At 47.8% G+C, this 27,869-nt stretch overlaps 2 protein-coding genes and 1 long non-coding RNA gene across 4 annotated transcripts; 2 read left to right on the plus strand and 1 right to left on the minus strand.

The window, feature by feature from the left end:
• TUT1 (terminal uridylyl transferase 1, U6 snRNA-specific) lies at nucleotides 1–12,743 on the plus strand. 2 transcript variants are annotated; one of them, XM_038564287.1, is made up of 10 exons: nucleotides 16–158; nucleotides 420–571; nucleotides 1,800–1,990; nucleotides 7,239–7,554; nucleotides 7,740–7,840; nucleotides 9,266–9,732; nucleotides 10,299–10,408; nucleotides 10,567–10,677; nucleotides 10,828–10,920; nucleotides 11,532–12,743. In XM_038564287.1, exons 3-10 carry the CDS (start codon nucleotides 1,976–1,978, stop codon nucleotides 12,680–12,682), a joined length of 2,364 nt encoding a protein of 787 aa, XP_038420215.1. In that variant the 5' UTR covers nucleotides 16–158; nucleotides 420–571; nucleotides 1,800–1,975; the 3' UTR covers nucleotides 12,683–12,743. The 2 variants fall into 2 exon arrangements, with proteins under 2 accessions (XP_038420214.1, XP_038420215.1); XM_038564286.1 differs by lacking the exon at nucleotides 420–571 and having other exon boundaries at nucleotides 1–158.
• On the minus strand, nucleotides 8,702–13,778 carry LOC111091013. The gene is made up of 3 exons (XR_005373675.1): nucleotides 13,385–13,778; nucleotides 10,280–10,401; nucleotides 8,702–9,736 (listed from the first exon to the last, which is right to left on the minus strand). It is a non-coding gene; the product is annotated as an uncharacterized LOC111091013 (long non-coding RNA).
• On the plus strand, nucleotides 13,732–26,300 carry EEF1G (eukaryotic translation elongation factor 1 gamma). The gene is made up of 10 exons (XM_038564290.1): nucleotides 13,732–13,890; nucleotides 14,998–15,156; nucleotides 15,868–15,931; nucleotides 16,087–16,229; nucleotides 16,779–16,922; nucleotides 19,277–19,406; nucleotides 19,711–19,915; nucleotides 25,417–25,589; nucleotides 25,692–25,816; nucleotides 26,054–26,300. Exons 1-10 carry the CDS (start codon nucleotides 13,879–13,881, stop codon nucleotides 26,210–26,212), a joined length of 1,314 nt encoding a protein of 437 aa, XP_038420218.1. The 5' UTR covers nucleotides 13,732–13,878; the 3' UTR covers nucleotides 26,213–26,300.
• The last annotated feature ends 1,569 nt before the right edge of the window (nucleotides 26,301–27,869 follow it).

Consider the following 27,869-nt stretch of genomic DNA (forward strand, 5'->3'; position numbering starts at 1 on the left):
TTCCAAGCGCTCTGCGATTTGTAGGCGTGAGTTCCGGTGGGGGCCGCAGTGGTGGTGTGCGGTCGGGAGAGTCGCGATGGCGGCGGTGGATGCGGATGTCCAGTCGCTGCCTCGTGGGGGCTTCCGCTGTTGCCTCTGCCACGTTACTACAGCCAACCGTAAGCGGTGGTTGTGAGTTTTCGTCTTTGGGTCCTAGCGAGGGTTAGAGGTGGAGGGCATAGTCCTTGGCAGGTCGGTTGGTAGGGCCGCTCGCCTCCGTTTTCGCTCCGCCTAGACCAACGGGCTGCAGAGTGGCGGAAGTCCTGCCGCTTCTCCCTCTCCTTCCCAGCATCCGAAATCTCCACAACGAACGTTTCATTCTTATTCCCTCTTTAACCGTCGCCTGTTGGACGCCACCTTTGTGTCTGGTACTCTTCTAGGCTCTCGGGTGGGGTGAGGGGATTCAGAGGTGGAGACCTGGAGAGCCGTAGGATCACAGAGAAAGTCGCGGTTAACTCAGGGAAGCCCTACAGAGGAGCGACCCAAAGGCAGAGACGGGCGGAGTAGCATGGCGTGCATGACTAGGAAGAAGGTGGGTTTGGCAAAGTAGACAGGGTTCTTGTAGGACAGCACGCAGGACTCCATGAAACCTCAGATTCCACTTTTGAAGTCTGGAGTCGTGATCTTCCCTAAACAGGAGCTTCTATCCTTGTGTGTGTGTGTGTGTGTGTGTGTGTGTGTGTGTCACTATCACCGTTTGCCCCATAGGGCAAGCCAAAAATCCAAGATAGTCTTTTCTGGCCCCACATATTCATCGGTGGCAACAAACAGCTGACCCAGAATTTAACAAAAATAATAATTGCTAACTTTTCCCATGTTCTATATGTGTATGCCCTTGTGGTTAGTTGTATCCATATCTTCGTTTTGTGGCCCACGAAATTGATGCACAGAGAAGTTAAGTGACTGGCCCAAGATCTCACACAGTTTGCCAGAACTGGGATTTATTATTATTATTATTATTATTTCATTTATTTATGATAGTCACACAGAGAGAGAGAGAGAGAGGCAGAGACATAGGCAGAGGGAGAAGCAGGCTCCATGCACCGGGAGCCCGACGTGGGACTCGATCCCGGGTCTCCAGGATCATACCCTGGGCCAAAGGCAGGCGCTAAACCGCTGCGCCACTCAGGGATCCCAGAACTGGGATTTAAACTTGAGCAGTGTGACCTCAGACCATGCACTTGCAATCTCTCTACCATACCTAGAGACCATCCGTGACGTCTAGGGTCCTGCTTTATTTAGTTCTTCTGTAATATGATCTGGATAAGTTTCCTGTTATTTATTTATTTATTTTTAAAAATAATTTTCGGGTGTTGCTTTACCTAGCACTTAGAGAGGGTTTTCTTTTGTTTTGTTTTTTTAAAGATTTTTATTTATTTCTCCATGATAGTCACACAGAGAGAGACAGAGAGAAGCAGGCTCCATGCAGGGAGCCCGACGTGGGATTTGATCCCGGGTCTCCAGGATCGCACCCCCGGGCCAAAGGCAGGCGCCAAACCGCTGCGCCACCCAGGGATCCCAAGGGTTTAAGAAAAATTTGTAGCTAGTTGTCCTGGGAACTACTTAGAGAGAATACCTTATGTGGACAAATGGACAAGAGAGGGAGGTGAAAAGAGGCAGGACTTGGTTTATTCAAAGGCCACCCTTTCTGTAGCTTGGAAGGATTGGTAAGATTTAGGTATGCATTTAGGTAAAGTCAAGGGGTGGGTACATTTGGATAGAGTGATTTGGATACTTTTGTTTCACAATTATCTCTGTAGGACCCAGCCTAGACGCCCACTTGGGAGGCCGGAAACACCGACACCTAGTAGAACTACGAGCTGCCCGAAAAGCCCAGGGACTTCGAAGTGTGTTTGTCAGTGGCTTTCCCCGGGATGTGGATTCTGCTCAGCTTACTCAGTACTTCCAGGCATTTGGACCTGTGGCGAGTGTCGTCATGGACAAGGACAAGGTAGAGTGAATGGCTTTTGGGGTAAAGAATGACTCAGGTGTGCCACGTACAAGAAGAAATGAGAGAGAAACCAGGAGCCCTGTTTCAGCTGGTGCCTTATGTGGCTTGTCCTTGATGGACACCACAGTACTTGGGCTAATTCAGCTTTGTGAGCCTTTGCCATCCCCTGCCCTGCCCCAAACTCCCACCTCCCCGGCTCCTGCTTGGATTTGTCAGTTTGCCAGAGTTAGTCATTGGGGGACTTTGGATCACTAATTTATTGTCTTCGTTTTATTTGCTAAAACTCCACTAAATGTGGAGTCTGCTTAAGATTCTCTCTCTTCCCCCGCTCTCTCAAATAAATAAATCTTTAAAAAAATACAGTCTACACACAGTGCCCAGTACTAAGTCAACAGTTAATATTTGGCAAATAAAACGAAATAAACCTTCTTTATTCCTTTGAAAAAAAGTTCAGTTTTACTGTTGTGTTGTATCATCATATTATAGTTCTCAGATTGTGCTCTGGTTATGTAAGCATGGCTTTGGTGATCGCAAATGGCTTTGGCAGCCCATATCTTCTCTTAGGATGGGCTGGGTGTGTTTTTCTTAGAGATCACATTTGGACAACTGACCCACAGAAGCTTTATTTTTTTTAAATTTTATTATTTATTTATTCATGAGCGACACACAGAGAAAGGCGGAGACACAGGCAGAGGGAAAAGCAGGCTCCTAGCTGGGAGCCCAATGTGGGACTCGATCCCGGGACCAGGATCACGCCCTGAGCCAAAGGCAGATGCTCAACTGCTGAGCCATCTAGGTGTCCCACTACAGAAGTTTTAACACAAGAGGTTTAATTGTTTCCTTTATTTTTTTTAAGAGTTTTTTTTATTAATTCATGAAAGAGAGAGAGAGAGAGAGAGAGGGGCAGACACATAGGCAGAGGGAGAAGCAGGCTCCCTGTGGGGAGCCCGATGTGGGACTCAATCCCAGGACCCCAGGACCCCAGGAACATGGCTTGAGACAAAGGCAGACGCTCAACTGCTGAGCCACCCAGGCATTCCTAATTGTTTTCTTTAACAAGAAGTCCAGACCTGGGCAGTCTGGGACTTGACTTTTCTCCTGCTCTGTCATTATTGGGCATGTGGTTCTCACTTCCTAGTTGTGATAATACTGCTTGCACATCTTCAGGTGAGAAAAAGGGGCAGGCTGAAGGACAGAGTATAAAAGGCTAATGCCAGCTGAGTCTGACTGTTTTCCCCTGCTTTTCTTTACTTTCCAGGAAAAGATCTTTTCCCAGAGCCCACATGTGTGGGGGGGTGGTCTCTTCTGTTTATGTATCCTTGCATCAGTGACACGCTGGCTTACTTAACTATGGTTTTGAAGAAGTTTTGATGCCTATTTCTGATGCCTATTAATATTTTCATTGGTGTTAGATGATAGATTAATTTGGGAAGAATTGGGTCTTTTATACTGAATCTTTCCATAAAAATGCTATGTCTTCATTATTGATATCTTTATTATTTTTTATTGTTTTTTTAGATTTTATTTATTCACGAGAGAGAGAGAGAGAGAGAGAGAGAGGCAGAGACACAGGCAGAGGGAGAAGCAGGCTCTGTGCAGGGAGCCTGACGTGGGACTTGATCCCCGGTCTCCAGGATCACACCCCGGGCTGAAGGCGGCACTAAACCACTGAGCCACCGGGGCTGCCCTATTGATATCTTTAAATGTAAAGTTTTATAATTAGTAACTTGTATTAGATTTATTCCTTAGTACTTCATATTTTCTGTTGCCACTGTAAAAGGTACTTTTTTTTTTATCTATTACTGGTAGAAAGGATCATAATTACTTTACATATTGATCTAATATTTAGCAACCTGCTGAATTACTTAAAAAACCACAGACTTTGTTGGGTTTCTATAAAGACAATCATATAATTTGCAAAACAAAACAAAACACTTTTTTTTTCTGTATGTTGATAAATTGAACACCAATAAAAAAATAAATTTATTAAAAAAAGAAAATTATAGGAAGCAGAACAGAATCTATCAAAATAAAATGCAATTATTAGTTAGAGGAATAAGTCTGACTTCTGAGAAGGGGAAAAATGTAGGTCAAGAAGACACAAAAACAGGGCAGCCCCTGTGTCTTAGTGGGTTAGCGCAGCCTTCAGCCTGGGGTGTGATCCTGGAGACCTGGAGATCAAGTCCCACGTCGGGCTCCCTGCATGGAGCCTGCTTCTCCCTCTGCCCGTGTCTCTGCCTCTCTCTTTCTGTCTCTGTGTCTCTCATGAATAAATAAATAACTTAATGTGCTCACAGTATTTATAGGTCAACTTCCCCGCTGGCTACTTTTAGCGCAGCTGTACAGTGTGTGATGGGGATTTCTTCTCATCTTCTCTGGCATAGGTAAAGTCCTCAGAGAGAGCAGAACTATGTAAGACATATCCCATGCCTATGGAATTTGCAATTTCGTTGCTCCTCTTTTTTTTTTTTTTTTTTTAATTTATTTATGATAGGCACACTGAGAGAGAGAGGCAGAGACACAGGGGAAGGAAGAAGCAGGCTCCATGCACCGGGAGCCCGATGTGGGATTCGATCCTGGGTCTCCAGGATCACGCCCTGGGCCAAAGGCAGGCGCTAAACCGCTGCGCCACCCAGGGATCCCCTCGTTGCTCCTCTTAAACCTGAGTTTAAAAGTTCAAGTTTCTGAAGTCTTCCTCAAACTTAAGTTCAAGCCACACAAAGAAACTATCTGTCCCTGACACAACTGGGAAGTCATTAGACTTCTTATCTCTCTCTCTTTTTTTTTTTTTTTAAGATCTTTATTTATTTATTCATGAGACACAAAGAGAGAGAGAGAGGCAGAGACACAGGCAGAGGGAGAAGCAGGCTCGACACAGAGAGCCTGGCGTGGGACTCAATCCAGGGTCTCCAGGATCAGGCCCTGGGCTGAAGGCGGCGCTAAACCGCTGAGTCACCCCGGCTGCCCAGACTTCTTATATCTCATTGGCCTGAATTCTATTACATGGTTACCCCTAGCTATGGCAAGCCTGAGAAATGAAATATATATTTTTTAAGATTTTGTTTATTCATGAGACACACACACACACACACTCACAGAGAATGACAGCGACACAGGCAGATGGAGAAGCAGGATACACGCAGGAAGCCCGATGCAGGACTCGATCCCGTGCTCCGGGATCACACCCTGAGCCAAAAGGCAGATGCTCAACCACTGCGCCACCCAGGTGTCCCAAAATGAAATATTTTAGTTGGACACCTTGCCCTTATGAGAATCGGGGTTTGTTTGTTTTTTTTTTAAAGATTTTATTTATTTATTCATGAGAGACAAGGAGAGAGAGAGAGAGGCAGAAACACAGGAAGAGGGAGAAGCAGGCCCTATGCGGAGAGCCTGACATGGGATTCGATCTTGGGTCTCCAGGATCACACCCTGGGCCAAAGGCAGGCGCCAAACTGCTGAGCCACCAGGGATCCCAAGAATCGGGGTTCTATTAGTATGAAAGAAAGGGAGAATGTGTATTGGGTGGGCAGATTCCTTCTCCAGAAAACTCAGTATGTCTGTTTTTTTTTTGTTTGTTTGTTTTAGTATGTCTGTTTTTATTTGTATTTTTTTCAAATGTCGAGAATGACCTTTTCTCGGAACTGAAACCTCAAGTTTATGAGCCTTCTAATTATTTTGACAATAATGACTAAGATTTTTTTTTTTTAAGATTTTATTTATTTGGGGGAATCCCTGGGTGCCTCAGCGGTTTAGCACCTGCCATTGGCTCAGGGCGTGATCCTGGGGTCCTGGGATTGAGTCCCGCATCGGGCTCCCTGCATGGATGGAGCCTGCTTCTCCCTCTGCCTGTCTCTGTCTCTGTCTCTGTCTCTCTCTGTCTCTGTGTCTCTCATGAATAAATAAATAAAATCTTAAAAAAAAAGTGGCTGGGATGCAGGCTTCTGAATCTGCTACTCCTGCTCTCCCCGATGCCTTCCATGGGGTTCTTGAGAGAAATGTGTGTACAAAGACAAGGCCAGCCAAAGAGTCACCTACTTATAACAAGGTATGCTACAATAACCCAGACAGTGTGTTACTGGGGTGCCTGGCTGACTCAGTCCCTGGTTATAAGCAGGACGAGGCTCTATCTTTACTACTGAAGAGAATATAAAAGAATATGGACTTTTGCCCTGAGGCAGTCATATTTTTCCTGCTCCTGCTAACATTTTGCCATGAATGTCATGACACTCTACTAGATCATGGCATCACACTGTAATGTTGCTGTTATTTCTTTCTTTTTTTTTTTTTAATGTTTATTTATTTATGATAGTCACAGAGAGAGAAAGAGAGAGAGGCAGAGACACAGGCAGAGGGAGAAGCAGGCTCCATGCACCGGAAGCCCGATGTGGGATTCGATCCCGGGTCTCCAGGATCGCGCCCTGGGCCAAAGGCAGGCGCCAAACCCCTGCGCCACCCAGGGACCCCCATGTTGCTGTTATTTCTAGATAGGAAGTCTCTCCAAGGTAATGGATGTTTATATTTCCACCAAGCACAGTTCATTCATTATAAGTATTCTAAATCAGTGCTAATAGAATCTAATTTTTTTTTAAGATTTTATTTATTTAGTCATGAGACACAGAGAGAGAGGCAGAGACATAGGCAGAGGGAGAAGCAGGCTTCGTGTAGGAGCCCAATGCGGGACTCTATTCCAGGACCCCAGGATCATGCCCTGAGCCAAAGGCAGACGCCCAATCGCTGAGCCACCCAGGCATCCCTAATGTTTTTTTAAATTTAAATATTTTATTTATCTATTTATGAGAGACATAGAGAGAGGCAAAGGCAGAGACCTAGGCAGAGGGAGAAGCAGGGAGCCCATGTGGGACTTGATTCCGGGACTTCTGGGATCATGATCTGAGCCAAAGGCAGATGTATAACCACTGAACCACCAGGTTCCCGCTAATAGAATCTAATTAAGTTAAAAGGGGAAATTAGGGGATGTTTCAGAGTATAAGAAGTGAAATCATGTCATTGGTAAGAGTAGGGGAGAATAGAATAAGTAAAATGGGATTTTCAGAGGCAAACTGGGATGAGAGTAAAATATGTGGAATAGGAGTGAGGGAGAGAATTGTTTTTCTAAACATGTTCCCTGTTCTGTAAATATTCCCAATTTATAGGCGGTCCCCATCTCACTCATGACACACATGTCAAACCACATATTTGGATTCTGGATTCCAAAACCATGATCCCTGCCCTTTTTGTGGTTTGCTAGGGCGTATTTGCTATCGTGGAGATGGGGGACACAGAGACTCGGGAAGCTGTCTTGTCACAGCCCCAGCACAGCCTAGGAGGACATCGCCTGCGGGTCCGGCCACGGGAGCAGAAAGAGTTCCAGAGCCCAGCTTCCAAATCTCCCAAAGGAGCAGCCCCTGACAGCCACCAGCTGGCCAAAGCACTAGCTGAGGCCCCTGATGTGGGGGCACAAATGGTGAAGCTTGTGGGGCTGAGGGAGTTGTCTGAGGCTGAACGGCAGCTTCGGAGCCTAGTGGTGGCCCTGATGCAGGAGGTCTTCATGGAGTTCTTCCCTGGTGAGTCACCTCCCTTACCGTGTGTGAGCCCTTCCTGCCCTTCCCTCCACTGAGTCTACATCCCCCATCCCTCTCCCTCAGCTGCGGGCGTTTGGCTGCTCTTCCTTCTTTATGTCCCACTATGTTCTTCCACCCCAGTCTCCTCTGTAATGTCACTCAACCTTTCTTCTCTGCTCGGCATCCAGGCTGCGTGGTCCATCCTTTTGGCTCTTCCATAAATAGTTTTGATGTCCATGGCTGTGATCTTGACCTCTTCCTGGATCTGGGTGACTTGGAAGAGTCTCAGGTGAGTGACCAGGGAGGCAGCTTGGAAGAGTCAGTGGGGGGCAGCCCCGGTGGCACAGTGGTTTAGCCTGCAGCCCAGGGCGTGATCCTGGAGACCCTGGATCGAGTCCCACGTCGGGCTCTCTGCATGGAGCCTGCTTCTCTCTCTGCCTCTCTCTCACTCTGTGTGTCTCTCACTCTGTGTGTCTCTATGAATAAATCAATAAAACCTTTAAAAAGAAAAAAAAAGAAGAGTCAGTGGGAATGGTCATGTGACTCTGGGCCAGCACGATCTCTCTCTTGTGCCTTAGTTCCTCATCTGTAAAATGGGGATAATGGAACCCACCCAAAAGGGTTATTGTGATTAGAGAAATGTGAATGTATTAGGTGGTCATTAGAGAGGATGAATGCTAATGGACACAGGATATATGGCATTTGTAACAGGAAAAAAAAATTTCAAAACGGTGTACAGTATTATATACTGTATTTTGGGGAAAAATATATGAAAAGAGATACAGTGAAGTAATTTTGGGGTTATGTTTTTGTCTATTTCTAAAATCTAATATACAGATCTCCTTTTGGAATAAGGTGGTTGTTAGTATTTTTTAAATAGGCTTTGTTTTTTAGAGTGGTTTTAGGTTCACAGCAAAATTGTGCAAAAAGTACAGTTTTCATATACTCCCTACTTTACAAAAAGGGTTATATTAGGGATTATTTATTTATTTGGGGGGGGGGCAGAGACAGAGATTGAACTTGAGTAGAGGGAGGGGCAGAGGGAGAGAATCTCAAGCAGACTCCCTGCTGAGTGTGGAGCCTGATGTAGGGCTTGATCTCACGACCTTAAGATCATGACCTGAGCTGAAACCAAGAGTCAGAGCTTAACCCACTGAGCCACCCAGGCACCCCACAAAATGGGTTATTTAAAAAATAAATTTGTTTTATCATTCTCCCTATGTATGTACACATGCACACATATACACTTTATATTTTCAGAATCATTTGAGGGCAGGTTGCGTACATGATGCCTGTCACAGTCCAGTGTCCAGTAGGGAAACAAAAAGGCATCCTTGTGTACAGCCGCAGGACAGACATGTTACCTTATGCAAGCGTAAAATGTTAGGAGACTTTAGTCTGCAGCCCATCCTCCGCTTTCATCAGCTGCCCACCAGCAGGCTTGTGTTGTCCCCCTCAGACTCCTTTACAGTTCCTCTGCCTTCTTTGGTCTTTTCATGACAGTGACATCTTGGTAGAATACAGACCACTTATTTTGTGGCATTAAAACGTTATTTTTAATTTTAATAAGAGGTTGTGAAATAGAGTTCGTATATATAAAACCCCTGGACCAGGGCCTGGCACATAAGCAGTAATGATAGATCTTGGGGGATGTTGCCCAAATGGGGGACAGCATGAGAGGTGAATAATTCACTGAGCTCATTTCTATCCACAGCCAGCCCCAAAGGCCCCAGAGTCTCCATCTTTGGACTCAGCCCTTGCATCACCACTGGATCCTCAAGCCCTGGCCTGTACCCCAGCTTCCCCTCCAGATTCACAGCCTCCTTCTCCTCCAGACTCAGAAGCCCTGGATTTTGAAACTCCTTCCTCTTCCCTGGCACCCCAGACTCCAGACTCTGCTTTGGCCTCTGAGACCCTCGCCTCTCCCCAGTCCCTGCCTCCAGCCTCACCACTGCAGGAGGACCTGGGAGAGGGGAACTTGGGGAAGGCCCTGGAACTGGCAGAGGCCCTGAAGGGGGAGAAACCAGAGGGGGCAGCAATGCTGGAGTTGGTGGGATCCATTCTTCGGGGCTGTGTCCCTGGAGTGTACCGAGTCCAGACTGTACCCTCTGCCAGACGCCCTGTGGTCAAGTTTTGTCATCGGCCTTCAGGTCTTCATGGTGACGTCTCCCTCAGTAACCGGTACCTTTGTTTAGGGGGTGGGTGGGAAGGCCAGCTGAGTATTCTGGGGTGGGTGAGACGGGGCCCTGGTGTGGGGAGCTCCTGTACTTGCTGAGGTTATCCTTGTTGGGTCCCATCCCACTTTCTGTCACTTGTCTCCTGTCTCACATCCACTTTCATGAATGTAAAGTGTGTTCCTTGGAATACTTTTTTTTAGGGGATTTAGGAAAAAGTTTTAGGGTTGAGTAAGTTTGGGAAATGCTGAGTTAGATGCAAATCACTTTCTCCCTTCCCACCCTCTCCCCCACTTCCTTTCTCCCTCTCTCCCTCCCTCGCTTTGTTTCTTTGCATATGAAAGGCAATTTGAGCTGTCTTGTAACTACAGCCTTTTCCAATACCCTAAAGGATGCAGTGTTTCCCAGTTTTGATTTCCTTTTGCATGACTTTTCACTTGACCCACGTTGGCAGACACTTGGAAAACCCTCTCTCGGCCTTATTTGCAGGCCCCGTCCTGCAAGCTTGGGACAAGAGCTAGGATAATGGATTCAAAGGGTTCCGCAGCACTCACACCCTTGTCTTTGTTCCAGGCTGGCTCTGCACAACTCTCGCTTCCTGAGTCTCTGCTCTGAGCTCGATGAGCGAGTTCGGCCTCTTGTGTACACCCTCCGCTGTTGGGCTCAGGGTCGAGGGCTGTCAGGTGAGAATGAGTCAGGACACTTGGGGTTGAGCCGGTGTTGGGGCAAAGGCAGGGGTTCATGGAGGGAAGGGGAGGCAGGCACAGGAACCAGGGTTGAGAAAACCAGCATGGAGGTGTTAGATGCACCTCCAGCATAACTGGAATTATTGTTTATCTAGGAAGCGGCCCCCTCCTCAGTAACTACGCCCTGACCTTGCTCGTGATCTATTTCCTTCAGACCAGGGAACCTCCTGTGTTGCCTACTGTGTCTCAGCTCACCCAGAAAGCAGGTACAGCAGCCTGGCCTCCACCTTCTTTATCTTGTCAGCTTCAGCTTTCCTCTTGTTTTGTTTAGATGCACTGAGCTACCCCAGGAATGAGATCTCTGCTTCCAAATCTTTCTGCTTCCAAGCTGATCTTCACCTTTTTGCCTTTTATAGGTGAAGGTGAGCAGGTGGAGGTGGACGGCTGGGACTGTAGTTTCCCCAGGGATGCCTCAAGACTGGAGCCCAGCACCAATAAGGAGCCCCTCAGTGAGTCTGGGGAGGCGGGTAGAGGAATTTTTTTTTTTTTTTAAGATGTTATTTAATTATTCATGAGAGACACAGAGGCAGAGACATAGGCAGAGGGAAAAGCAGGCTCCCTGTGGGGAGCCCGAAACTGGACTGGATCCCAGGACCGCAGGATCACGCCCTGAGCCAAAGGCAGACACTCAGCCTCTGAGCCACCCTGGCACTTGAAGCTGGTAGAGGATTGATAAATGATGTTAATCACTGCTGTAGATTATATATCCGTCAGTTAGTTTGTCAGGCATGGTTCTCACAGCATAGTTCTCATGGGATAGCTAGTATTGTTAATACCATTTCACAAATGAAGAAACCATGCCTTGGAGCAATTAAGTGGCTTGTTCAAGGTTACACTGCCAGCGAGGGAAAGGAGCAGCATCTGGGGAAGGACGTTGCTGGGGGCACAGGCAAGAGGCCGGACCTCTTGTTTTAGAGATCAGAGGAGTTTGGCTGCAGACACTTCTCTGAGCTACTTGGAAGGGAAAAGAAAGTCCTTCCAAGAGAATGCCTCTAGTGCAGGCCTGTCTCAGTTCTGACCTCTGAGTAACCCCTTCTGCCTGGTCTTCCTCCTCTTCTAGGTTCTCTGCTAGCCCAGTTCTTCTCCTGCGTCTCTTGTTGGGATCTCCGTGGCTCACTGCTGTCCCTGCGGGAGGGTCAGGTACTGCCTGTGGCAGGGGGCCTGCCCTCTAATCGCTGGGAGGGCCTGCGCCTTGGCCCCATGAATCTCCAGGACCCTTTTGACCTGAGTCACAACGTGGCAGCCAACGTGACCAGCCGCGTAGCTGGGCGGCTACAGAACTGCTGCCGAGCAGCAGCCAATTATTGCCGAAGTCTCCAGTTCCAGCGCCGTTCCTCCCGGGGTCGGGACTGGGGGCTGCTCCCCCTTCTGCAGCCCAGCTCCCCTAGTTCCCTGTTGTCTGCAACACCCATCCCTTTACCCCCTGCTCCTTTCACCCAGCTCACTGCCACCCTGGCCCGGGTGTTAAGGGAAGCATTGGGGTGTCATATAGAACAGGGAACCAAGAGACTGCGGTCTGACAGAGGTGGCCCTGAGGAGTCTCCTCAGGGAGGGACAAACAAAAGATTGAAACTAGACGGACAGGAAAAAAGCTGTGAGGAGGGGCTGGAAGAGCAGCAGGAATGTGTCAGGGACCACAGTGAAGATGGGGTGGAGGAAATGGTTGTGGAGGTTGGAGAGATGGTGCAGGACTGGGTGCAGAGCTCTGGGCGGCCAGGGGAGCCACCCCAGACGACCACAAAGCAGCTAGCTACTGGAGGGGAGGGACAACCAGGACATGCAGCATTGGCAGAGCAGAGGCCTCAAGGCCCTGATGCTGATGCAGCCAGAGAAGGTTTTTGGGCTGAGACAGGGAAGGGAGTGTTGCTGTCCTCAGTGAGCTGGCGCTGTGCCTTGTGGCACCGAGTGTGGCAGGGGCGGCGGCGGGCCCGGCGACGCTTGCAGCAGCAGACCAAGGACAAAGGTGGAGGCACTGCTGGCACAACAGCATGGCTGGCGATTGAGGCTCAGGTCACCCAGGAGCTGGGAGGACCAACCGGTGCAGCACAGCGGCCAGAGGCTGAGCCACTCCTGACCTTTGTGGCATCTGCCTCCCAGGCTGACCAGACTCTCACCGTGACCCCAATCCAGGATTCTCAAGGCCTGTTCCCTGATCTCCATCATTTCTTACAAGTTTACCTCCCTCAAGCACTTCGAAACCTCCTCAAGTGAAGACAGGGACCCTAATGGGCAATAAAGCTGCTAGTTTAATAAACACTAGAGTTTCCTCTAATTTCCACCTGGTAGTAATCCTTCCACCCACTACTTGCCCTCCCCAGACCTACTGCTCTTCTCAGACATGCCTTTTTTGGCCACCCTAAAATAGGTCTGGGCCTATTTGCTTCTTAGCATTTATCACCACCTGCAGGGAGGCCTAAATGTGGTGTGTTCCTGCACCCGGAGCCCGCTCGGTAGAGTTCTTGAAGGATGGAGTGCCAGGTGGGCGGCTTGGGCAGTACCTGGAACAAGAACCGAGTTTGCCTCCACTTTACCTTACCGCCCAGATTTATATGGTGACGGCCTGAAATCGGGGTTCAGGGTTCTTTGTCCATTCTCTCACTTAACAGAGTTCATCCTGTTCTGATTAAAACGGGGAAAAACACTGTCCGACCTGAGCGTGGGTAAAGGGGTGTCCATCATCGGTGAACTGGCAGCCCTCTGCAGGGTGGCGGGAGGCAGGGATCCGCTGTGTTCTCCCTCGGCCCTTCCCGGCTGCAGGCCCTGCACCAAGGCCCTACCTGCAGCGATTGCATCCCGGAGCCCGCCGGGTGGTTTAAACGGAGGAGACCTCACTTTGGTAGAGGGGTTTCTGACTTGGGCTCCGGTGAGATCATCCTCCTCTCCCGTAGAAAACCAGAGCGGGAACAAACGTACTTAGGCACACAGGACTGGTTTCCGCCCCTAGTGAGAGTCCCCCAGTCCTGACGTTAGGGGCCTGGAAGGATCTCCGTCAAGTCACCGCGGGTTTCCGAGCTGGAGGGGAACGCCCCTGGGACCTGGCACGGCGCGGAGTTGGCAGCCGTGCCACGTCGCCGGGAAGAGGAGGCTTTCCAGCTAGTTCTCGGTTTACCCTCCGCGCCTCGCACCTCCAAGCGGGACTCCCATTGGCCTCCGTCGCCTGCGGGGCGGGCCAGTCAAGAGTCGCGTGGCGCAGGCGCGAGCTGTCCCTGTGACGACCAGCAGGCCCCACCCCCTTCTTTCTGCAATTCAGCCGCGGCGGGGTGTAGAACTGTCGTGCGTATGCCTTCTGTGCCGTCCTCGCTTTGCGGCTGCTGTTCCTCCGCGGCTCTCCCCTCCCCCCTCCTCTCCCCGACGGCTTACTTTGCGGCAGCGCCGAGCGCCCCACCCCCTTTCTCTGCGGAATCACCATGGCGGCCGGGGTAAGTTTGCCGGCTCCGGAGATCCAGGTCGCGGTATCCGACGCCATCCTCTGCCCGAGTGGAGCCCTCCGGCGTCAGAGAAGTTCTGGAGCCGAGCGAGGGACTGGTCCTGGGTCTGGAGACCGTACTGTTGGGAGAGCAAGGCTTCCAGGCCCCGGCGGGGAGCTGAGGCTGGAGCTCTTGGAGGCCAAAGAGGTGGAAGGGTCTGGGGCAGAGCGGCCAGGAGATGTCGGATCCTGGTCTTCTGGGGCCTGAGAAGGGGGTTCGGGTTCACTGCCGCCTCGGGACGTGGGATCCGGGCAGGTTGACAGAACTTTTGCGACCGTTTTGTGGGGGAGCAGCAGGGACGGGGCGCAAAGGAGGGTCTTTGTGGGCAGGCAGGGCGGTCTCCGGGTAAGGGTCGTGCGGCGGGGAGGTGTGGGAGGGAGAGGGCTCTCCGGGCGGCGGAGCCAGACCGTGTGGCCGGTTAACAGAAGGAGAAGCAACGGCAGAACTCACTGCGGGACAGGACCGGAGGGACGAAGGGGACGCAGGACGGGAAGGAACGGCTCTTGGGGGAGACCGAGTTGGTTTAGGAGGAGAGGATGCCATTCGATTTCTCCGTGGCTTTTCGGAGGGGAACTTGGAAATGGTCGTGTGTGTGTGTGTGTGTGTGTGTGTGTGTGTGAGAGAGAGAGACAGACGGGGAGTGATGCTTTCGAAGGGGGTGAGCGGCTCAGTCGTAGAGTAGGCAGGTACTCGTTAGCCATCAATGAATGAACCAGAGCTCTAGGAAGGGAGGAATGTGTCGGCAGGTGGAGTCTGAGGGAACTACGAGTTCTGGGTTTCTCCACGATATATTGGAGGAGACGAGAATGCTTCTGGGGATGTCCTTAGGGAAGGTCAAACCTGTCAGCGCTTTATTTAGCAGTTGGTGTGTAGTTCTGTCTTGGGCATTTCAGCGGACTCTGATTACACATGGCAGATACTAGAGAGCGTGGTTCACCAGGGGGAGTAAAAGTGAGTTGAACAGATTGGGAATAACTCCGGGAATTTATCCCTGGAAGTGACATTTCCGACTGAGAGCCTCGTGCTCATTAACGTTCCCTCCCCTCCTTTCACCCACAGACCCTGTACACATATCCTGAAAACTGGAGGGCCTTCAAGGCTCTCATTGCTGCTCAGTACAGCGGGGCTCAGGTCCGCGTGCTCTCCGCACCACCCCACTTCCACTTCGGCCAAACCAACCGCACCCCTGAATTTCTCCGTAAATTTCCTGCCGGCAAGGTGAGTAGAAAAGTGGAGAGGGGTCTTTGGTCCTGAGAACCCAGGGAGTCCTGAGATGGTCTCAGTCTGAAAATGGTCTCCACCTTTAAAAGGGAATTTTCTGTATAATTTGCTCTTTATATATTTCAGTGATTTAAAATTCCTTTGAGTTAAGTGAAGATTCGCACATAGTTAAAAACGATGCAGAGCTGTTCAGTGGCTTGTTATAAAATTCGCAAGTTTCTTTGTATTTGCGGGAAAGAGAATGGGTTTTGGCTGTTTTCAGCGCAAATATATCGAGTATCTGCCATGAGCCAACCAAAGGGCTTATCGAGGTCGATAAACAACCATGCTAAACAGAGAAGAGATAAATGCAGTTCAGGGAGCACCACAATACTTTCAAGAATACGGAGAGAGATGACACTTGGTTTTTGGTCTTTTGCATATTTGATTGAGGGATTTTATATAAACAGTTGATAATATTTAAATCTTTGCGGTTTCTCATGTGAGTTCACATTGTAAGGGATACCAAGTTACTTAAATTTTATTTCTGGTTCCTAAGTTTCAGATTGTAGTAGTTCATATCAGTAGTTTGCTTAGTAAGGATTGTCAGCCTTATGTAAGAACTTTATCCCAGTATTGGCTGGTGAGTAATTCCTGATTGTTTTACCTAACGTTTTTTTTTTTTTTTTTTTTTTTTTTTAATTTTATCTTTTGACTGTTTTATCCCAGGTTCCAGCATTTGAGGGTGACGATGGATTCTGTGTGTTTGAGAGCAATGCCATTGCCTACTATGGTAATTTGCAGTGGGTGTGGGAATGGGAAGACCAGGAATGAAGGAGGTAGGAGAGGATGAGGGTGAGCTGTAGTGGACAGGAGAAGAATTTTTACGGACTTGGATCGATGTTGGCCTGACCCCAAAGTTCTGACCTTTGTGTTCTGCCTCTGCAGTGAGCAATGAGGAGCTGCGGGGAAATACTCCAGAGGCAGCAGCCCAGGTGGTGCAGTGGGTGAGCTTTGCTGATAGCGACATAGTGCCCCCAGCCAGTACCTGGGTGTTTCCTACCTTGGGCATCATGCACCACAACAAGCAGGTAAGCCTTGGAACTTGGGGAGAAGCCAAGGCCCAGGATGAAATCAGCTCCTGAGTGTCAAGGAGCAAGAAATAAAATAGATTGAGAAAAGGAGATGCTAAGAATTTGTGGATAATAAAAGACCTAATCTTTGGGGTATGAGTTTGGAGCACTGCTGTTGATAGTGTCTGGGTTCTTTGTTACACAGACCCAGTTGGAGGTGGTGCCTGTCATGAGTGGTCAGAGGAGAGATTTCTGTTATAGAAAAGCTATCCCAAATGGTAGGGGAGTGGTTACATCAGGTGACTTCTAAGGTTCCTTCTAAAATTCAAAGATAAAGGACTAGGTCATATAGTGGGAAATTAATCCAGACTGCACCATGAGGAAATTTGACCTTGAGAGCTTCCTTTGTGATACATTTGGAGTGATCTGGAATCTGACTCCATTGAAAGAAGATGGGGATGAGCCAGAACTTTGTAAGTGAAATAGCTACCTTAGGTCTGTCATTGGAGGGGAGAGGGAAAGGGATAGGTATCCACTATTAAGTTTTGAATCCTTTTAAATCAATAGGCCACAGAGAATGCAAAGGAGGAAGTGAGGCGAATTCTGGGGCTCCTGGATACTCATTTGAAGACGAGGACTTTTCTGGTGGGCGAACGTGTGACACTGGCTGACATCACAGTTGTCTGCACCCTGTTGTGGCTCTATAAACAGGTGACATTTATAAAGAATTAGGTTGGCAGAGGATAGGGGGCGGTTAGAAATTAAGCCATTAAGTCTTCCAGGTTACCCTGTATTCTGCTGAGGACTTGGATGTGAAGGGTGTCGGGTAACTACTAGTCTATAGGAATCCCAAGTTTGAATACCATGACTACCTTCCCTCCTGAGAAGTTTGGTAATGTTCTGTTTCCTGAGTTTCTGTTTGATAGAAGAGATGTGGTTTGTTTCTGTATTTTTGGGGTCCAGCTGTGCTTGTGCTTAGTTGTAAAGACAGGAAAGGCGGGCAGCCTGGGTGGCTCAGCGGTTTAGCACCGCCTTCAGCCCAGGCCGTGATCCTGGGGTCCCGGGATTGAGTCCCATGTCAGGCTCCCTGCACGGAGCCTGCTTCTCCCTCTGCCTGTGTCTCTGCCTCTCTCTCTCTCTCTCCCCCTTCCTCCCCCCCTCCCTCTCTCTCTCTTTTCTCTCTCTCTCTCTCATGAATAAATAAATAAAATCTTTTTTTTTTTAATTTGTATTTATTTATGATAGTTACAGAGAGAGAGAGAGAGAGAGAGAGGGGCAGAGACATAGGCAGAGGGAGAAGCAGGCTCCAAGCACCGGGAGCCCGACATGGGATTCGATCCCGGGTCTCCAGGATCGCGCCCTGGGCCAAAGGCAGGCGCTAAACCGCTGCGCCACCCAGGGATCCCAAATAAAATCTTTAAAAAAAAAAAAAAAGACAGGAAGGTCTGGTAGCTTCAGTGTCCAGATCTTTTGGAGGCAGGCTGGGTTCAGTTCTTAGTTTCATTACTTACTAGTTGTAGGTAGAGGGATGTGTGTGTTTGAGAGAATTCCTTGAGTTCTTTTTTTTTTTTTTTTTTTTCTCCTCTGTAAGCTATAAAATCAGCATGGTAGTAATTAGTTTTGAGGTTTTTGGGTTAAAGAAGATGACATGTTGCTGACCAAGCAGCTATTGGACTAATATGGGTCCAGAATAGTAGTGCAGTAATTGGAAAATAAAAAAGCATCTCCTTTGTGTCAGGCTCTGTGTCAAGGGCCTTGCAGGGATCATCTTAATCTTTACCTGCTGTATGGGTGAGGAGAAATGGAACCTGGCCCAAGGGAATGTAGCTAGTAAGTGTGGCATAGAGTTTGAACCCAGTACTGCAGAACCAGAGCCAAAGAACTGACCGCTCTGTTCCGTCTTCTTGACAAGATTATTTTCCATATAATCTTAGCAAACTAAAAGATGGTAAATGAGTTTTTTACAAAGCTAAGTTTAAAGGACAGTTTGTTATTCTGAAGTACTTTTTTGCCTTTTTTTTTTTTTTTTTTTTTTTTTTGACTGTTGAATATTCTTTAGCTTCTGAAGTTTGGTGAATAGTATATATCATGTAGATAATTGTGGTTTACTTAGTAAAACGAGTAATTGGTAGCTGTGTTGCCCTGCCTTTTATTTATTTGCTTTAGTTTTATTGATATGACTTTTTTTTTTTTTAAGATTTTATTTTTTTGAGACAAAAAGATACAGCATGAGCAGGGAGGGAGGGCAAAGGGAGAGGGAGAAGCAGGCTCCCGGTTGAGCAGGGAGCCTTAATGTGGGGCTTCATCCCAGGATGCTGGGATCATGCTGGGATTACGACCTGAGCCAAAGGCAGACTTTTAACCTACTGAGCCACCCGAGTGCCCTGACACGTGACATTTAAAAGGTTGGAATGGGTAGGCCTGGGTGGCTCAGCGGTTTAGCGCCTGGTTTAGCGCCTGCCTTCGGCCCAGGGTGTGATCCTGGAGTCCCAGGATCGAGCCCCACATCGGGCTCCCTGCATGGAGCCTGCTTCTCCCTCTGCCTGTGTCTCTGCCTCTCTGTGTGTCTTTCATAAATAAGTAAATAAAATAAAAGGTTGGAATGTGGGACGCCTGGGTAGCTCAGCGGTTGAGCGTCTGCCTTGGGCTCAGGGTGTGATCCCTAGTGCAGGGATTGAGTCTTGCATTGGGCTCCCTGTGAGGAGCCTGCTTCTCCCTCTGTGTTTCTCATGAATAAGATTATAAAGAAATAAAGAAAGATTGGACGTGTAGATGAAATGGTTTTGTAAATGATGTAAGGCACCATATGAACGTGTCTACCAAGTAGATTTATAGTAAATGAGGGGATGGGATCGAGTATCCGCTGAGTTGGACTGTATAGTGAAAAAGAGGAAGGTAAATGGGAAGTACCCTTCCAGGGTAAGATGGTATACTATACTAGGGAGCTCCCATCTCAGGGATTGAGAGGAAGATTGGAGCTTTGGTGTAGAAAGAAATGTCTCTGGCTTGAAACTCCTCAAGAACTTTCTCTCCTTTGCTTCTATTCTACCCTTATGTTTTGACAGGTCCTGGAGCCTTCTTTCCGCCAGGCCTTCCCCAATACCAACCGCTGGTTCCTTACCTGCATTAACCAGCCCCAGTTCCGGGCTGTCTTGGGGGAGGTGAAACTCTGTGAGAAGATGGCCCAGTTTGATGGTAAGTCTGTGGAGATACAGGAGTATATGGCCTGGCTCTGGGCTGGTTGGCTCAGTCTCAGTCCCTTGATTTCCCATCAGGCTTTTGGGTTATGTGAACCCACAAATAAGGTTCACGTATATTTGTTGCTGAGGGTTGTGTTCTTGCTTCAGGACATACAGGGAACTGGTGGCAGAGCAGTGCAGGGCCTAGATCCCTTAGTTCCCTGCCCGGCAGTTTTCCTCCATTACCCTGCTCACTGCCTGCTTTTAGAGGCATATGGAAAGAGGGAGGATATTGACTTCTCTCCCTTTTTCTGCACCAGCTAAAAAGTTTGCAGAGAGCCAACCTAAAAAAGACACCCCACGGAAAGAGAAGGGTTCTCGGGAAGAGAAGCAGAAGCCCCAGGCTGAGCGGAAAGAGGAGAAGAAGGCTGCTGCCCCTGCTCCTGAGGAGGAAATGGATGAATGTGAGCAGGCACTGGCTGCTGAGCCAAAGGCCAAAGACCCCTTTGCTCACCTGCCCAAGAGGTAATGATATTGGGGGGTAGGGGACATGGGACTCCCAAAGGCCACTTTTTGCCTCTGTGTGTTCCCCTCACACAGCTAGGGCTATTTTAGGTTGTCCATACAAAATTGAAAGATGTTTTGTGGGCAGCCCGGGTGGCTCAGTGGTTTAGTGCCACCTTCAGCCCAGGGTGTGATCCCGGAGACCCGGGATCCAGTCCCATGTCAGGCTCCCTGCATGGAGCCTGCTTCTCCCTCTGCCTATGTCTCTGCCTCTCTCTCTCTCTCTCTCTCTCTTCTCTGTGTATTCTCATGAATAAATAAAATCTTAAAAAAAAAAAAAAGATGTTTTGTTTGCAAGGAAAGTTTATCCTCAAGAATTGGATTAATTATTTTATTTTATTTTTTTATTTTATTTTATTTATTTTATTTTATTTATTTTATTTTATTTTAATTATTTATTTTATTTTATTTTATTTTATTTTATTTTATTTTATTTGGGGATCCCTGGGTGGCTCAGCGGTTTAGCATCTGCCTTTGGCCCAGGGTGTGATCCTGGAGTCCCAGGATCAAGACCCACGTCCGGCTCCCTGTGTGGAGCCTGCTTCTCCCTCTGCCTGTGTCTCTGCCTCTCTCTCTCTGTGTCTTTCATGAATAAATAAATAAAAATCTTAAAAAAAAAAAACACAAGCATTTAAAAAAAAGATTTTATTTATCTGAGAAAGAGAGTGTGTGTACACCTATAAGCTGGGTGGGGAGGGGCAGAGGGAGAGGGAAAAAGCAGCAGGATCCCTGCTGAGCAGGGAACCTGACCTCATGACCTGAGCTGAAGGCAGACACTTAATCTACTGAGCCACCCAGGTGCTCCAAGAATTGGATGAATTTTAAAAGTGGAAATGAAATTTCTAATATATCTAGTATTTGGGAAGATAAGAACTCCTTTTCCAGCAAAGAATGTAGACAGGCACAGAATTGGGTGTGGAGGTAGACTGGTCTTAAGTATGCTCAATAAGATTTGAGAGTCCTCAGAACTAATATAAGAAGGTGCAGAGAGCCTCATGTCTACCCTGCTGGGCTGCCTTTGCTGAAGCAGTGACACCACATCAGTGTTGTTTTATTATATTTTTACCCTTTTGATGAAGGCAGTATAAACATTCTCTCTGAGAAGCGAGGATGACTATGACTCCATAGTGCCTGTCTGCTTCATTATTTCTCAGATTGCTGGAGTTAAACCCCTAAAAGAAAAGGAAATAGATGGGACGGTTGTCACCCCTATCCACTGCCAACCTTTTTAATGAAGTTTGGGGTTCTTGGAAGAAAAGAATACAGTAAAAGGAAACTTTTCAGTGTGAAAAAAAGCAGGACATCTAGCACTACTCACATCATCAGCTAATGCCCTAGGTTTTTCATTAGAATTGCAAGCATTAGGAGACCTGTCTTGTCTGTGGCCACTTCACAGAGTCCTTGATCCCAGCTTTTCTCACCCACTCCCTGCTTTTCTCACCCACCCAAAGCCATCCAGCCTTTCTTAGTTGGTCTGTTAGGGTTCAACAGAGTTCACCCTCTGCCATTTTGTAATTTTTTTTTTAAGATTTAATTTATTTTAGAAGGGGACAGTGTGTGCATGAGTAGGGGGAGGGGCAGAGGGAGAATGGGAGAGAGAAGCAGACTCCCCATTGAGTGCAGAGCCCAAAACGAGGCTCCATCTCATAGCTCTGAGATCATGACCTGAGTGGAAATCAAAGTTGGATGCTTAACTGACCGAACCATCCACGTGCTCCTTGTAATGGTTTTTAATGGGACAAACTAGCATGAAGGTACACATTGCTGGTGGCCATAATAGGGGTTTGGAGAGTTGTAAATGACAAGCATCCTAGCACCAGACGGTTACAGTAGGAGCTGCTGTTTCCCCAATTGGGGAGCAACTTGGAGTGTAGCTCTTAGGCTCAGGTACTTTTTTTTTTTTTTAAAGAGTTTATTTATTCATGAGAGAGAGACAGACAGACACAGGCAGAGGGAGAAGCAGGCCCCATGCAGGGAGCCCAATGCGGGACTCGATCCTGGGTCTCCAGGATTAGGCCCTGGGCTGAAGGTGGTGCTAAACTTTAGCCAAGCCCCTTGGGCTGTCTGACTCAAGTACTTCATACAAGACCAAGGAAGCTCCAGATGCAGCTGCTCTTTACAGATTTTTTTTTTTGGTGTGTATATAAATTGTATTAATCAACCTGAATGACATATGCTGTTGTAATACAAATCTAATTACTTGTTAGCTAGAGATTTTCAAGAGGTTAGGTCTGTATATTCTGGGCAGAAAATAAATCACCAGTAGACTGAAAATCTTTAATAAACATATCCTTTTGGGAATATTGGTTAATACCAATTTGTCCTATTACCATGGTGCTCTATCTGGCTGCCAAGATGATTTTTCCCCAGGTTTTTTTTTTTTTCTTTCTTTCTTTCTTTTTTTTTTTTAAAGATTTTATTTATTTATGAGAGAGACAGAGAGAGAGAAGCAGACTCCATGCTGGGAGCCCGATGTGGGACTTGATCCTGGGCCAAAGGCAAGCGCTTAACCGCTGAGCCAGCCAGGCATCCCTTCCCCAGGATTTTTATTTTATTTTTTTATTTTTTTAAAAATTTTTAAAAATTATTTATTTATTTATGATAGTCACAGAGAGAGAGAGAGAGAGGCAGAGACACAGGCAGAGGGAGAAGCAGGCTCCATGCACCGGGAGCCCGATGTGGGATTCGATCCTGGGTCTCCAGAATCGCGCCCTGGGCCAAAGGCAGGCGCCAAACCGCTGCGCCACCCAGGGATCCCGCTTCCCCAGGATTTTTAACATCACAAAGGTAATGTCTTCAAAGTTGAAGACTGTTATTTTTCAAGAGTTAGTTCTAGTTCTTTTTTTTTTTTTTTTTTTTTTTTTAAGATTTTATTTCTTTGTGAGAAACCTAGAGCGGCAGAGACATAGGCAGGGGGAGAAGTAGGCTCCTTGTGGGGAGCCTGATGTGGGACTTGATCCCAGGACCCTGGGATTACGACCTGAGCTGACGGCAGATGCTCAGCCCCTGAGCTATCCAGGGACCCTAGTTCTTTTTTTTTTTTTTTTTAAAGATTTATTTATTTGAGAGAGAAAATGCGATGAGCAGAGGGACCAGCTAGGGGAGAGGGCAAGCAGACTCCCCACTGAGTGGGGAGGCTGATGGGCGCAGCTTGATCCCAGGGTCGTTAGATTGTGACCTGAGCCAAAGGCAAGTGCTTAACCAACTGAGCCACACAGGTGCCCCAGTTCTAGTTCTTTATTTTATTTTATTTTATTTTATTTTATTTTATTTTATTTTATTTTATTTATTTTATTTTATTTTATATTTTATTTTATTTTATTATTTTATTTTATTTATTTTATTTATTTAATTTAATTTAATTTAATTTAATTTAATTTAATTTAATTTAATTTTATTATTATTTTTTTCAGTTCTAGTTCTTTTAAGGCCTTCCAGAAGCTGTTCAGAGCCTGTCCTCACTTGGGGTGGAATGGATACAAGATGGTCATAAATTTTAAAGTTCAAACAGATGAGGCTGATATGAAGAGAAAAACCCTGAGTCCCTTTTTTGGGTGCTTGAGGGGGAAGCACCTCAGAGGAGGTCTCCTTTGTGTATTTGGGAAAGAACACAGGACCGAGGATTCAAGGGCAGCCTCTGCTTTGCTATATTGTAATAGTGGGCAGGTCACACCACTTAACCTTATCTGGAAAGAGGGAAAGGAATGGTTTCTAACTCTAGGGTTTGTTAGCATCATTTACACTAATGAGTAATTGGTCCAATTAAACTTTTAGTGAGGGCTTTTTTTTTTTTTATTATTTTTTTTTTATTTATGATAGGCACACAGTGAGAGAGAGAGAGAGGCAGAGACACAGGCAGAGGGAGAAGCGGGCTCCATGCACTGGGAGCCTGACGTGGGATTTGATCCCGGGTCTCCAGGATCATGCCCTGGGCCAAAGGCAGGCGCTAAACCACTGCACCACCCAGGGATCCCGAGGGCTTTTATTTATTCATGAGAGACAGAGAGAGAGAGGCAGAAACACAGGCAGAGGAAGAAGCAGACTCTCCCAAGTGGAGTCCAATGTAGAACTCAATCGAGGGACTCCAGGATCACGCCCTGAGCTGAAGGCAGACGCTCAAGCACTGAGCCACCCAGGCATCCCAATTTTTTTTTCCCCAAAGATTTTATTTATTTATTCATGAGAGACACATAGAGAGGCAGAGACATAGGCAGAGGGAGAAGCAGGCTCTCTGTGGGGAGCCTGATGTGGGACTTGATCCTGGGACTCTGGTATTGCAACCTGAGCCAAAGGCAAAGGCTCAACCACTGAGCCATCCAGGCATCCTTAGGGTTTTCTTAAATAGGTTTATGGCACATTTTACAGTAGAGGATTATGTAGCCATTAAAACATTTGTAAGGCGTGCCTGGGTGGCTCAGTTGGTCAAGTGTCTGCCTTCTCAGGTTGTGATCTTGGGGTTCTGGGATCCAGCCCCACATCGGGGTTCCTGCTCAGTGGAGAGTCTGCTTCTCCTCCTCTGACTTTCACCCCTGCTTATGCTTTAACTTGGGTGCTTGGGTGCTCGTGATCTCTCTCAAATGAATAAAAAAAAAAAAAAAATCCCTGATAGGGGGACAGTGTTAAATGAACAAATTGTATAAGGCACAAAATTATATACATCATCTTTGGGAAGTCACCAGCGGGAAGTACATAAACATTAATTCTGTTTACTGGCATTGCAGATGATTTTCTTCAGTCAGCATGTGGTTTTATAACTGGAAAGAAAAAAAGAGAACCCCTACCATGAGGGGAGGAACTCTATAGCTGAGCCTTCTCAGTGTAGTGTGCCAGGTTGCCTCAAAGATCAGCTGAACCTAAGGGCTTTTCAGCATCTGGGCTTGTTCCTGGGCACAGTGACTCAAGGCCACCCGTATAAAGTCTGGGGCGGAGGTTCTTTGAGAACATTTGCTGCTTCCATTGTCATATTGTAGTGTGTGTAACCCGAAGAGGCCTGTGGTAGGGGAAGATACTTGGGTGAATCAGGGACTGTGACTCAGTGGGAAAGGGCCCTGGAGGGAGCCAGGGGGCTAGGGGCTAGCCAGGAAGGATGAGCGCTCATTCTGGGTTTCCACCAGGGGGCAGCAGTTTGCTGTGTTTTTCCTGGGTCAGGTCTCCCTCAGGCCCTGGGGGTGTGTGTGTGTGTGTGTGTGTGTGTGTGTGTGTGTGTGTGGTGTCCCACTGTCTTCGAGCTTAGCCTACTTAAGACTGCAGAGAGAGAGCAGAGGAGTGGCCTAGGCCCTTCTTCCTACGCCCTTAGCTTTCTTCTGTTACAAGCTTGTACCCATCTGCCAGTCCAGTGAGCTCTTCCTTTAAACCAGTACATTTTAAGTGAAATTCGTCCTTAGCTTCTCTTAGCCTGGCGACTCTTTGTTGCCTCAGTAGGACCTTCTTCTCATCGATCTTGCCTTTTTTTCTCCATTCAGTACCTTTGTGTTGGACGAATTTAAGCGCAAGTACTCCAATGAGGACACTCTCACTGTGGCACTGCCGTATTTCTGGGAGCACTTCGATAAGGATGGCTGGTCCCTGTGGTACGCTGAGTACCGCTTCCCTGAGGAGCTCACTCAGACCTTTATGAGTTGTAACCTCATCACTGGTGAGAAGAGGGTGGGCTGAGGGAGGGGGAGGCCAAGGCAGTGGGTGCTGTGATTCTGAAGGCTGTACCCACTGTGATTCTGTTCTCCCTTGGCCCTGTCAGGAATGTTCCAACGGTTGGACAAGCTGAGGAAGAATGCCTTTGCCAGTGTCATCCTCTTTGGAACCAACAACAGCAGCTCCATTTCTGGAGTCTGGGTCTTCCGAGGCCAGGAGCTTGCCTTTCCGGTGAGGAAAGGAGTAGGGGAGGAGTTGCTCTCTTTAGGGTGGGGCAAGGAGATGGGAAGCACACTCTCATTCTTGTGCTTATGGGCATTCAGGAGAGTTCAAGGAATGTGTACAGGAGGAACTGTCACAGTCACAGGCGTTTTAGGATCTGATGACATGTGGCTGAGCTGGAAGTAACAGGTGTGGGGCAGGATCTGATTGGACCACACGCTTCTTAACCTGGCTTTTTCTCCCCAGCTGAGTCCAGATTGGCAGGTGGACTACGAGTCCTATACGTGGCGGAAACTGGATCCTGGCAGCGAGGAGACCCAGACGCTGGTTCGAGAGTACTTTTCCTGGGAGGGGGCCTTCCAGCATGTGGGCAAAACCTTCAATCAGGGCAAGATCTTCAAGTAAACATCTCTTGTCATCATCGCCTAGCTGCCTGTACCTGCCCTTCAGGGAGATGGGGGTCATTAAAGGAAACTGAACATTGAACCCTTAACCTGTCCCGCCTCCTTTTTAAGTGATGGCTTCTTCAAAGGGGAGTGTTGAAGCAGGGTGTTTTCTAGGTTTGCATACCTCCCTTTGCAGGAAAAAGAAGTCTTCAGAAGAGCAGAAACAGAGGCCTCATTTTCGACTTTATATGCTCTGCCTGTACGGTGATGGCTGTCTTCTAGCCTAGCTGAGAAAGACTGGGTGCAGTTCGGGTGGTTGGTGACACAGAGCTTTGTAACTACCTGAGTCTGCAGGACCAGGTTGCTAAAGTATGGTAGCACACTGTGTGTGGAGGAACTTCATGGTGTTTCTCAGATTGCCCTGGGAGGTAGGTAGCATCAAGGGTCTGGGTAGAAAGTTCAGATAAGCAGGAGTACCAGGCACAGTACCAGCCTACTACCTAGAACGGGCACTGGCCTGTGGGCCCTAACTTGGCTGCGGATCATTTCTGGGGGATTTCTGCTTTCTCACAAGGAAGTGGGGTTCAGAGATTTAAGGGACTTAACTTGTGGTGACAGGATTTTGAACCCAGTGGGAACTCACTGGAGCCCAGAATCTAAATGGGCCTTGCTGTTTCCTGGAATGTAGAGGAGTCCTAATAGCCACATGAGAACCCTTCTCAGACCTGGGGGTACTATTTTTTCTCTTAGGCTTAATTTTTATTATGTTCTTTTCACAGATTCTTGTTCTACTTTGTCTTTTTTTTTTTTTTTTTTTTGTATTTTTTCTGAAGAGCATTGAGGGTCTCCCTGGTATTAACAGTTTAGAGGAAGTTGGAAAGCTCTAGTTCAATTCACATTTTGAGGCATAGGCAAAAGCAGTCATGATTCAACCTTTGGTCTCTAGTTTATGGTTTTATACGTGTTCTTTCTCTGCCACCCTCTTAGTCCATGCACAGAGAAGGGCTTAGCTAGGGAGGGGAAGTTGATCTTTGTAGGTACAGACGGTCTGGTGGCTGGGGAGAGGGTAAGGCTGTAATCTAGCTGGGTACTTGGACATAGTTGGGGTTCTGGGAAGAGTGGGTGGAGCAGAGTTGCGATGTGGAATCCAGCTGGGTGAGGATGGGCTAGTTCTTGCTCAGGGATTGCTCCCTGGCAGGTCATCTTGGGTTGGATCCAAACTTGCCACCTGTCTTGCTTCCAAGCATTCCATGCTGCTCTTGGTTAGGATTTAAAAGTGCTAGTTGCTGGCTGGGCTGGGGCCTCACCTAACCTGTCAGACTCCCTTCACAAATTCCGTTTCCCACCACACCTCCCTGGTCCTTTGCTTTCGTAATCTTCACCCCCTTCCTGGTATCCTTGACCTTCCCAGGAGCTGAAGATTTAGTTGGGAGAGACCAAGTTATGGAAGGTTTGAAGGGGCAGGTCGGAGAGGCCCAGGACTGGGGCCTGTTGTCGAAAAGGGTTTCCTCAGGGTAGGCTAGAGCTTGGGCAGCAGCTGGCCTGGCGCCCCATGTGGATTGGGCGGGTCTGATGGACCCAGCCTTCCAGCCTCCTTTGACTGCAGGAAGAGTGACTCATCTGCACGTCCTGCCTCCTGTGCCTCAAGCCTCAAGGTCTGGCGGTTTGGTGCAGAG

Source organism: Canis lupus, chromosome 18, assembly GCF_011100685.1.
Source record: "Canis lupus familiaris isolate Mischka breed German Shepherd chromosome 18, alternate assembly UU_Cfam_GSD_1.0, whole genome shotgun sequence".
Taxonomy (NCBI): domain Eukaryota; kingdom Metazoa; phylum Chordata; class Mammalia; order Carnivora; family Canidae; genus Canis; species Canis lupus.

What these genes read in the sequence shown, in the direction of transcription:
- EEF1G (XM_038564290.1), top strand. An exon ending in GTAAATTTCCTGCCGGCAAG is followed by an intron (nt 15,157 to 15,867) that starts GTGAGTAGAAAA and finishes GTTTTATCCCAG; the next exon opens with GTTCCAGCATTTGAGGGTGA. An exon ending in TGTTGTGGCTCTATAAACAG is followed by an intron (nt 16,923 to 19,276) that starts GTGACATTTATA and finishes ATGTTTTGACAG; the next exon opens with GTCCTGGAGCCTTCTTTCCG.
- TUT1 (XM_038564286.1), top strand. Translation starts at nt 77, where the DNA reads ATGGCGGCGGTGGATGCGGATGTCCAGTCGCTGCCTCGTGGGGGCTTC. An exon ending in GTGACTTGGAAGAGTCTCAG is followed by an intron (nt 7,841 to 9,265) that starts GTGAGTGACCAG and finishes TTCTATCCACAG; the next exon opens with CCAGCCCCAAAGGCCCCAGA. An exon ending in TCAGGGTCGAGGGCTGTCAG is followed by an intron (nt 10,409 to 10,566) that starts GTGAGAATGAGT and finishes TTGTTTATCTAG; the next exon opens with GAAGCGGCCCCCTCCTCAGT.